At 46.6% G+C, this 11,416-nt stretch overlaps 1 protein-coding gene across 5 annotated transcripts in view; it reads left to right on the top strand.

Annotated features, from left to right (window-relative positions):
* The first annotated feature begins 756 nt into the window (after nt 1-756).
* RNLS (renalase, FAD dependent amine oxidase) overlaps nt 757-11,416 on the top strand; it is a 78,683-nt gene continuing 68,023 nt past the window's right edge. For 3 of the 5 annotated variants that reach the window (XM_064716597.1, XM_064716598.1, XM_064716595.1), the window contains exons 1-4: nt 779-901; nt 1,016-1,112; nt 2,233-2,375; nt 2,984-3,142. In XM_064716597.1, coding sequence (XP_064572667.1) covers nt 790-901; nt 1,016-1,112; nt 2,233-2,375; nt 2,984-3,142 — 511 coding nt within the window. In that variant the 5' untranslated portion in view covers nt 779-789. The other 2 variants (XM_064716596.1, XM_064716599.1) reach the window with 2 other exon arrangements.

Below are 11,416 nucleotides of genomic sequence, written 5' to 3'. Positions count from 1 at the left end.
CAGGTGTGTGTGTGGGACACAGGGATGTGTGTGTGACACGGGGGTATGTGACATGGGGGTGTGTGTGACAGGGCTGTGTGTGTGACACAGGGCTGTGTGACAGAGGGATGTGTGTGTGACATGGGGGTGTATGTGACACAGGTGTGTGTGTAACAGGGGTGTGTGTGTGTGACAGGGTCTGTCTGTGTGTGTATAGGTGCATGTGACATGGGGGTGTGTGTGACAGGGGTGTGTGACATGGAGGTGTGTGTGACAGGGGGTCTGTGACACAGGTGTGTGTATGACATAGGGGTGTGTGTGACATAGGTGTGCATGTGTGTGGGACACAGGGATGTGTGTGTGACATGGGGGTATGTGACACGGGGGTGTCTGTGTGTGTATAGGCGTGTGCACCAGGCAGGCTCGCACGTACAGATCTGGTGTGTGTGTACAGGTGTGCACATACAGGTGTGTGCCCAGCCCAGCTGTGCCCGTACAGAGGTGTCAGTCCAGATGTGTGCCCAGCACAGATGTGTCTGTACAGAGGCGCGCGCCCAGTCCCGGTCTCTCTGCGGGTTCCCGCGCGCACACGTGCCGCCTGTGGGCGTGGCCTTCCCCCGCTCCGCCCATGGGCGTGGCTCGCCACGGGGGAGCGCAGCGGCGCAGAGGCCCCGCCCACCGCGGGGCGTGTTCCGGGGCGTGTCCTTGTCCGTGTCCGGGGCGTGTCCTGGGGCGTGTCCGCGTCACTGTCGGTGTCCGGGGCGTGCCGGAGCCGCTGTCACTGTCCGTGTCCGGTGCCGTGCGGCGGCCATGGCGCGGGTGCTGGTGGTGGGCGCGGGGCTGACGGGCGCGGCGGGCGCGGCGCTGCTGCGCGGGGCCCCGCGGGGACAGCTGGCGGTGTGGGACAAGGCGCGGGGCGCAGGTGGGTCCGGCGGGCCGGGGTTGGGAGGGAAACCCGGGCCTGGCGTGTGGCGTGTGTGGTGTGGTGTGTGTGTGTCGTGTGTGTCGCGGCGGTCTGTGACCCGCTGTCGCGCAGGGGGCCGCATGAGCACGACCCGCACCGACCGCGGCAGCGCCGACCTGGGCGCGCAGTTCGTCACCTGCGAGCCGGAGCTGGCGGGGCCGCGGCTCAGGTGAGACCCGCCCCATCCATCCCGTCCCGCCCCATCCCACCCCCATTCCGCCTCCATTCCATCCCCATTCCGCCTCCATTCCATCCCCATCCCGCCCCATCCATCCCTATCCCTCCCCATTCCCATCCATCCCGCCCCATCCCATCCTCATCCCGCCCTATCCCATCTTCATCTCGCCCCATCCATCCCGCTCCCATCCCTCCCTATCCCGCCCCCATCCCGCCCCATTCCGCCCAATCTATCCCTCCCCCATCTCGCTCCATCCCATTCCATCCGTCCCATCCCATCCTCATCCCGCTCCCGCCCCCATCCCGCCTCCATCCCGCTCCATCCCGCCCCATCCATCCTGCCCCCATCCCTCCTCCATCCCGCCCCATCCATCCCGCCCCATCCATCCCGCCCTATCCCATCCTCATCCCGCCCCCAGCGCTTCGTTCCGCCCCCATCCCGCTGATCCCGCGGTGTCGCAGGGGTTGGTGGCCCGTGGGGACACGCAGGGACCCCGCTGCTGGTGCTTTAACCCCTGCCACACCCAGACCCCCGCAGCCGCTCGCTCTCTGCCCTCCCCGCGGGATTTAGGGCAGGAATGCAGGGGTGAAAACCGGGAAACTTCGCGTGGGTTGGGATGAAAGGTGCAGGGGTACCGTGGGGAAGGGGACGGAGGTGTTGCAGCGCTCTGAACATGCAGAATTTTGCCTGGAAAGCAGCGAAAAGGCAGGAAAGCAGCGTTTCAGGCACCTGGAATACTCCTGTGCTCCTCAGTGGCTTTGGAGTTCGTGGTGATGTTAAGAGATTTAGGGAACCGCTGTGTATTCCTCTGCCCCCGGGTCTAGCTGCTGACAATTCCATCACAGGTAGCTTTGCTGTCAGGTAAAAGGCCAGGCCCAATGCAATTAGCGAGGTAGTTTGTTTTTTTATTGCTGCTTTTATGCATAACCTGCCTTGAAACGCAGCCTGTTAAAATTCAGGCTGGTCTTAACTTCGATTGTGAGAAACGGAGCCAGTTTTCATGTGTATTTCCGTGCATTCATCTGTGGGTTTCTCAATCAATTTCCTTGTGGATTTCTCAATCCATTTCCTTGTGGATTTCTCAATTTCCTTGTGGATTTCTCTCTTCTAGCTTCTACGAGGAGCTTGTCACCCACGGCATCCTGAAGCCGCTGACGGCTCCCGTGGAGGGACTGGTGGAGAGAGAAGGCTCCCGCAATTTCGTGGCACCCCAGGGCATCTCCTCGGTTGTCAAGTACTATTTGGAGCAGTCAGGTAACGCCTTTGGGTGCCTTTGTGCGAAGGGAAAGGTTTTAACGGCTGTGTTTTTGGCGGTGCCTTTCGAATTTACATCCCTAATGAGGATGTTTGTGTTCCTGGTTGGTTTATGTGTGTCTGGAAGTCGCTTGGGTGGATTAAAGTGTCTGTGAGCTCGGTGAATTTCCAGGTCCTGCAGGTATAAAAGTCTTTATGCAAATAGAATATCTGCTGTGTAACTGGGGGCAGAGGGGTGAGCTGCACCCTGTGTTTTGGGGGAAGGATGTGAGCCTGCTGGGTGGAGCAGGAAAATGAGTTTAAACTTTCTAACTACTACCTTAGATGTCATGTGCCACAACCACATGTACAGTTCAATGACTAATTTAACCCTGTTTAGCAAAGTTTGAGCCATGAGAGCAGTCAAACTTTGGTCCCTTTATGCAATTGTTTTAATTTTTATTTTTAATCAGCTGATTGTTTTAAACCCCGATCTTGTAAATAATTAGCTATAATTGCAGTGGGAAGCTATTCCCCCTTGACCCCCTTGCAATAACTCTCTCTGTGTGCATTTTCCCTGTGGAATTCCCTGCTGTGAGGTATTTATCTGCTGCTTTTCCCCCATCCAGGTGCAGAGGTGTCCTATGAGCAGCACGTAACTCACATTTCCCTGCGGGATGGCAGGTGGGAAGTCTCCAGGAAAGCTGGGCCCCCGGAGCAGTTTGATGTGGTAATTCTCACCATGCCTGTCCCACAGATTCTCCAGCTGCAGGGTGACATTGTCAACAGTAAGTTCAGCCCTCAGGATGGCAGGTGTCGAATTTAAAATAGCATCTGAGCATCTTGTGAAGCAAAAAAATAACACTCAGCAGTCTGAGCTGCTTAATTATTCCATAAGGACAGGCTGGAGAATGATAAGAGGTGGGTAATTTCAAGGCCATGTATGTAACACTTTGACAGCATAAAATATCTAAATGGATGAGTCAGTTTTGAATCTGATCTTTGATTTTTTTTGCTGACTTCTAAAGCAGGGCTTGTCTTTGTGCAGCTTGCAAATATTTACTGAATTGCCCAGGTTTTCTTGGGCATTTCTGTAAAGAGAAGTATCTTCATTGCAACCTCTGATTTTAAGCTTTGTGCCTAAGTGGGTAAATATTCTGTAAGAACAGGATTTCTCTGCTGGTTGCTGTTTTATGAGGCTTCCCATTTACCCTGGAAAATAATGATGAGTCTAACCCAGGTGAGGTGGTCTGGTTAATAGTGAAAGAAATAAAAATAAAATAAGAAATAGCATAGAAAAATAGAAATAAAAAGTAGAAGAAAAGAAAAGTAGAGGGAGAGTTTTTTTTTCAGAGCCTTCCTGAGGTTCTGCTGTCTGCACCTCAAGGCCTTGCCCAGCTGGCACTGATGTCTTTGCAAATTGTTTTTCTTGGGGTAATTAAATAGTTTCTTGTCCAGAAAGCAGGCAGCTCCCCTTCAGAAGGTGTAATTAAGGTGAACAGCTCATTTCACTTGCTCTTGGGAGAGCTGGAGCTGCCAGGTGCTTCCCACAGCATCCTCTCTTCATATTCTGTGTGAGTGCAGGGTTGACTTTTATCTGAGGGAATCCAGCAAGTTTTGTCTTCTCCTCCCCTTCTTCCTGTTTCTCTTCCCCTCTCTGCCTGTTCCCTGGGTGAGACCAGCTTCCAGATGTCCATCCAGCTGTTAATTCTGCATCTCAGGCTGCAGGACATCTCTGACTCCCCCTGTCCCACAGCTCCTTGGCACTGGAGCCATGAGCATCTTCACTCCTGGTTCTTTATGCTAAGAGCTAAGAGGGGGAAAGAGCAGATGAGGAGGGTGTTTCAGAGCCTGAGCAGGGTGCACTCGAGCTCTGTTTTGGCTTGCAGAGGCTGGGGTGCATCGCTGTGTGTAAATCTCAGGGATGTTTTGGTTGTGTGTCAGAGAGCCGAGTTTTGCTGGCAGAGGAGGGAGCTTTCCATGGGTTCACCTTGCCTGGCATTTAACATGCAATTTCCTGACAGCTGCTGGAAGGAATAGGTGTTCTCTCCCTTCCACACTGACACTTTTTAGTCATTTTTACGCTCTGCTCTCCCAAATCCAGGGGCAGAAATCGGATTCTAGCAGGAGCCATGTTTGTGCGCTCCCTCCCGGTAGCGATTCCAGCTGCCCCTGCTGCCTGTTGGAACTTCCCTGTGGCTGTCACTGAGGGTGACAGGGCTCTCTTGCTGCCCTGGGATGGAGCAGGAGATGTGCAGAGCTGGAGGAAGGGGAGGGCTTCCCCCTGTGTGGCCAGCCAAGGGTCACGTGTGGCCGCTCATGGCTTAAAGGTGTCAGGAAAATTAATCCACAAACACCAGAGGTTTCTCTCCAAAAAGGAGACAGAGGAGTGCTTTTACTTTATTCCAATAAAGGGAGAGACCATGGGGCATTCCCCTGGGATCTCTCAGATTTTTGGAGGACACAGCTTATTTTTATTATTGCTGGCAGGGAGGTTATGTACAGACCATGGAGGGGACAGGGCTGCTGAGGAATGTGTCTTGAGCTGTTTGATTTTCCAGCATCAGTCTCATTACATGATTATGACAATGGGAAGATGCCACCAGCTCACATCTGAGGCAGCAAATCCAGAACTTAATGTTACAACTCACTTTATAAGCTTCTTGACCAATCACACAAAGCAAAAGCACATTGACAGTAATTCCATCCAACCACTATAAGCACAGGTACCTTTTGTTAAAACAATGCTTGCTTATTTCGAATACAATACCTGCTTGTGAGCCTTAAAACACAATGCACAGAGCTCCATTATTAAGCTTAGAACTTCCTAATATCTTGCTAGATAAACTTTCTGCTGCTTAGAGAGTTATTCTAAACAAGCATTAATACACAGACCATTGTCCTGATTGTCCTTACTTTTCTACAGTCTAAATAATTTTTCTGCTGACCAATCTCATGGCTGCTGCTTAGCTCTAATCACAGTTCTCCTGTCTCTGGGGCCTGCCTTTTGCAGCTTTCCCAAAACCCTCTGATTTTGTGGATTCCCACATTTATCCCAAATTCCCAGCCACATTTCCCTCTGAAACTGGTCACAGTCAGGATCATGAGCTTGGATCTGGATACTGAGAGTGTAAAGGGGGAGAAAATGCAGCTGAATGAAAGATTGATTACCTAGTACAAAATTGAAACTCAAAAAAACCAAGAAGTTAATGTTACAGCTGAACTCTCTGCTGGACTATGTCTGTAATAATAACTGAAGAAAACCACAGAACTGGCAGTCTGGATTTAAAATAAAAAACAAACCAAACATATGAGTACTTAAGAAACAAAAATACAGGATCCTGAAGAGACACATGTCTTGTAAATGATCATATAAAGAAACAGTAAAACACATGAAAGCTGGCTGTAAATACTACAACAATACCTTAATAATAATTCTTACCATAAAAATCCGAGAACTCACATTATGTAATCAACTAATCAACCAGAAGTGTTTGAAGGGATAAAGACAAGCTTTTCAAAGTATTCATATAACATTAACAACAATCATTATTTATCAGTATTACTTATAAAAACCAAAAATAACAGAGGTTACAAACCCAATACCAACAATCCCTAAAACTCAGAACCCCATTACCTGAGGTACTTGAGAAGCACAGACTTCCCAGAATGCCTGATACCAAAGATTTCCCTCTAATGTATAAGCCTGCCCTTTTTAATGTTAAATTCTCATGGAATTTAGGGGGTTTTCCACCCTTTCTGAGGTATTTGAGAGGTACAGACTTCCCAGAATGCCTGATACCAGATTTCCCTCTAATGTATAACCCTCCCTTTTAATTTTTAATTCTTATGGAATTTAGGGGTTTTCCCCCATTTCTGAGGTACTTGAGAGGTTCAGACTCCCTGATACGCCTGATACCAAAGATTCCCTCTAATGTACAACCCTCCCTTTTAACTTTTAATTCTCATGGAATTTAGGGGTTTTTCTTCCCCACTGTTTCTTTCATCTTTCATACCTAATTTCATTTATCAGCCCACCTAAAGTTTATTTGTAAAAGCAAATCTCTTTTTCCATTCATCAATCAGTGGAATCCTTCCCATTGTTTCTTTTATCTCCCAGTGCTGGTTTTATCTACCAGCAGACCCACAGCTTGTTTGTAATGACAAATCCCTCATTCCTCTGAAAGGAAAAGGGACAGGATTTGGGAATATTCCCTGCTGCTCTGGAAGGCCCTTATTTTATAGAAGAGGGATTCTGGAGCTAAATAATTTACCACTCTGGAATTTACCATTTTCCTGTTTGAGGGAGGAGGTCTTTTGTCCCCCATGTGTTTTGTTTTTTTTTAAACAATTTTCACTTATTTACACCAAATTTGGAAAATTATTATTTTGAAACAACCCCTCAAATTTCACATTGCTGTTTAAATACTTAAACTCAGCAGACTAAACTAGACTGGATAGTTTTTGTGTCCTTTAACCTCTTAGATGAGCCTGAACATGATGTCATTGAGAAGCTGTGTGTGTGTTTAGGAGGAGACAGAATTAAGTGGCCTTTGGCAACCTAAAATTACCATTTTTTATGGGCTGTGTGAGAAATGAATGTTCCAGATTTACTTCTCTTGTGAGGGAAAGGCCAAGTCTTGGATTAACGGAGAAGTTAGTGTGTAATTTTTAAAAAATAGATATAAAATAAATAATGCAATAAACAGTGTGTGTTTATAATACATATAATATAATATAATATAATATAATATAATATAATATAATATAATATAATATAATATAATATAATATAATATAATATAATATATATAACATATAAGATATAAGATATACTATATAATGTATTTTATATATAATATATAATACATATATTAATATATATTAAAATAGATATAAAATAAATAATGTAATTAACAGTGTGTGTTTTTACATATGTATATATATATATATAAAAATATATTATATATATATAATTCACCTTAATTTTCAACCTTTATTCATTCTTTCTACAATTATCACACCCAAATAGATGCTAATTATGCAGTTGCATATTTATTTGCATATTTATTTGCATATTTAGCAGCAGCTGAGGCAGAATTATTTCCAGCATGACTTCCAGTAGCTGCTGGATAAAGGGTTAACTCCTTGCAACATGTTTGGAACAACAATAGGTGGCAGCAATCAAATGATGTTTGGGACATTCAGCTTGAAGAACTAAATTAAATTCACTGCTCTGATTTGGGCTTTACGTGTTCTGGTAGTAAATACTGGGGTTGTGCAGCAGATAAAGGGGAAAGGAATAAATGTTTCTGAGGTTTGTGATGTCAGTTCAAGGAAAGGAATAAATTTACTTAAAAGTAGGATCTTGGCAAACGAAAGGACAAGATTTTGCAAATTGTTTATTGTCCAGTAGTATTTCAAAGGTGCTGGACTGTTACACAGGCTGCTGATGTTAGAAAAATCCTGGATTTATAGCCGAGATTCCATATGATCACTGAGCAGTGTAGTTATTTCTGTGCATTTTCATATCAGCTGGAGAAGCCTTCTTATCAGTTCTGTTTTTTAGTTTACGGCATTTGGCAACATGGCAATTTAGGGTAGCAGCGATTTGCAGTAGGTTTTTTTATTTTATTTTTTTATTTGTGTGTTCAGAATGTTTTCATTATGTTGCTTTCCTTGGAATTTCAAATTACAGTTCTGCATGTTTAAGCTGCTAATAAAACAGGATGGCTTGGCTTTTGTTTCCAGCCTGACCTATTTTTTTTTTCCCTTTTCCATCTGTGTGAATGTCCCACATGTTTTAAATAATACAAGCTGATGAGAAGATACAAGTGAAACAGGGCTGCATTTGCGTGGGAAGGCTTTATAATGTGAGTTAGGAAAGCACAAAACCCTGATAATTTTTCACGAGTCACAAGTCCTTGCTGAGTGAATGTGTTTATTTTTGGATAGCACCACGATAAATTCGGAATTCTGTGGTTCCAGTTCCAAGCAATCCGAGCAGGGCTTATCCAGCTTGGAGCTCTCATTACCTAACAGATTTGAAATGTCCACTGTAAACATGTACACTGATTTGTTAGTTGCTTATCAGGGAGCTGAGGCCTCAATGTGGAAATATTTGGGCTTTTTTGGAAACATATTTGAAGGAGTTCTTGGTTGGGCTCCTTTTAAAACCTGGAGAGCCCCCAGTGCTGCCTGAGGCTGTGCAGGGGAAGGGTCAGTGGTGAATTTGGGGGATCCCTGGCATGGGGGTGTCAAAGACAATATTGGGGCTGCAGCATGATGTGGAGCATCCATCCCTGTGCAGGAAACCCTCCTGTCCTGCTGGGATTTAGGGCAGGATTCACCCCTGGCACTGGGGTGAGTGCAGTGCCAAGCTTCCCATCCCTGTGTCCCTCTGCTGCTGCCAGCTCTGCCCCAAACCTTGCCCAGCAGTGTTTTGGACCCTCCTGAGAGGAGATCCCACCATTCCAGCAGGGAAATGGAGATTACTGGCATGAAATCCCTGAATGGTTTGGGTTGGGAGGACCTTAAAAAGCCATTGTGCCTTGGGCAGGGACACCTTCCCTTGTCCCAGGTGGCTCCAAGCCCCAAAGTCCAGCCTGGCCTTGGGCACTGCCAGGGATCCAGGGGCAGCCACAGCAGTGCCAGGGCCTGCCCACCCTCCCAGGGAACAATTCCCAATTCCCAATATCCCATCTAACCCTGCTTTCTCCCAGTTTGAAGCCATTCCCCTTTGTCCAGGCCCTTATAATGAGTCTCCATCTTTTTTGTCGGCTCCTCCAGGCCCTGCAAGGCCTCAATTTGGTCACCCCAAGGTTTCTCCTCTCCAGGCTGAACAATCCCAGCTCTCCCAGCTGAGCTGCTCCATCCCTCAGACCATCTCCATGGCCCTCCTTTTGGGAGGTTGGTTTGGTTTGGTTTGGTTTTGGGAGGTGGTTTTTGTTGTTATTGTCCATTCCATGGCCCTCCTCTTGGGGGGTTGTTTTGTTGTGGTTTTGGGAGGTCGTTTTGTTGTTATTGTCCATTCCATGGCCCTCCTCTTGGGAGGTTGTTTTGTTGTGTTTTTGGGAGGCGGTTTTTGTTGGTTTTGTCCATTCCATGTCGAGGATTTGGGATTTTGTCAAGGGTTTTGCCCTTGGGATGGCGTGGCAGGCGTGAGGGAGGCAGGAAGGAGGAGGTGGCACTGCACATGTGGGGAGTGTCTGAGGAGGAGCAGGTGCCACCAGAAGATCTGTGCCAGCCCTCAAAGCAGGGCACAGCTCCTCTGGGCTCACTGCAGCTCGGGGAGAGCCTCTCTGAGGGAGTACTGCTAAAAATAAAGGCTGCCAGAGCTGGAATTGCACATCAGGAGAAGAAAAAAAATAAAAATATCAAAGTAGGCCGTGTGTGTTCTTCAGCGTGTGTTTGGCTTAGCCTGTTTTTAGGTGGTTTTTTAAAATATCTACAGTGATTATAATGTTATAATGGGCTTATCCTGCAGTTATGGAGCACATTGGAAACCTAGTCTGCTTTTAAGTGTTTTTTCAAATATCTGCATTTATTATAACGGGTTTATCCTGCAGTTATGGAGCACATTGGAAACCTGGTCTGTTTTTAGGTGGTTTTTTTTAATATTTACAGTGATTATAATGGGCATATCATGCAGTTATTGAGCACATTGGAAACCTGGTCGTCTTTTAGGTGTTTTTTAAAATATTTACAGTGATTGTAATGGGCTTATTCTGCAGTTATGGAGCACATTGGAAACCTGGTCTGCTTTTAGGTGTTTTTTTCAATATCTGCATTTATTATAATGGGTTTATCCTGCAGTTATGGAGCACATTGGAAACCTGGTCTGTTTTTAGGTGGTTTTTTTTAATATTTACAGTGATTATAATGGGCATATCATGCAGTTATTGAGCACATTGGAAACCTGGTCGTCTTTTAGGTGGTTTTTTTTTTATATTTACAGTGATTGTAATGGGCTTATTCTGCAGTTCTGGAGCACATTGGAAACCTGGTCTGCCTTTAGGTTTTCTAAAAAATATCTACAGTGGTTATAATGGCTTATCCTGCAGGTATTGAGCACATTGGAAACCTGGTCTTCTTTTAGGTGTTTTTTTAATATTTACAGTAATTGTAATGGGTTTATTCTGCAGTTATTGAGCACATTGGAAACCTGGTCTTCTTTAAGGTGTTTTTTAAAATATCTGCAGGGATTATAATGGGCATATTCTGCAGTTATGGAGCACATTGGAAACCTGGTCTTCTTTAAGGTGTTTTTTTAATATCTACAGTGATTATAATGGGTTTATCCTGCAGTTGTGGAGCACATTGGAAACCTGTCGAACACACTGATGCCAGTGACCCTCTCCATCTGGGGAGTGTGGGGATAAAACCCCATGTGTGTGAGCGAAGAGGAGGCCTGGAAAAGAGAGTGAAATCCAGTCTGTGTTAGATAAAGGGCTGCTTTGCATTTTGGTGCTGTCAGCTGAGGCTGCCTGCCTTGGGTGGAGAGCTGAACTCTTTATTTGACAGATGTCAGGGTAAAACAGAAGGAAAACCAGATGCAGTTTGCTGGAAGAGCAAAACATGCATCTTCTTCTCTCCAGGCTTGGTTCCCCCTCCATGGCTGCCCATCCTTTGGCCAGACCAGGGTGCCAGCTCTTCAAAAGTCACCTTGCAGAGACAGTGAGTCCTGTTGTGTCACAGCATCCCCTTGCAGTGCCTGGGGACGTGGCAGAAGCATTTTCTCCATCAGTCCCTGCCCCAGCTCCAGCTGCAGCAGCACAGCTGGGCTGTGGCACCTCAGACACGCTCCCCCCACCCTTTCTCCCCCCCAAAAAAGGGTGGGGGAGTTATTTTTAGCAGCCTCAGTGGTGTGATCCTCAGCTCACCATGTGGCCCACAGACTTGCTGGCACATCCTGCTCCTCCAGCAAGGGCAGGGAGCAGCTCAGGGGCTGGAGAGTGGCTGAGCCCTCTCTCTCAGTGAGTGCTGGTGATTCTGTGGTTTGGGTCCTGAGCTCAGCTTTCCTGTGCAGTCCCAGGAGGGATTTCAGAGCACCTGCACCTTAA

This window comes from Zonotrichia leucophrys, chromosome 6 (genome assembly GCF_028769735.1).
Source record: "Zonotrichia leucophrys gambelii isolate GWCS_2022_RI chromosome 6, RI_Zleu_2.0, whole genome shotgun sequence".
NCBI lineage: Eukaryota > Metazoa > Chordata > Aves > Passeriformes > Passerellidae > Zonotrichia > Zonotrichia leucophrys.
Note: the sequence above shows the minus strand (reverse complement) of the source record. Positions and strands in the feature narration are given on the sequence as shown.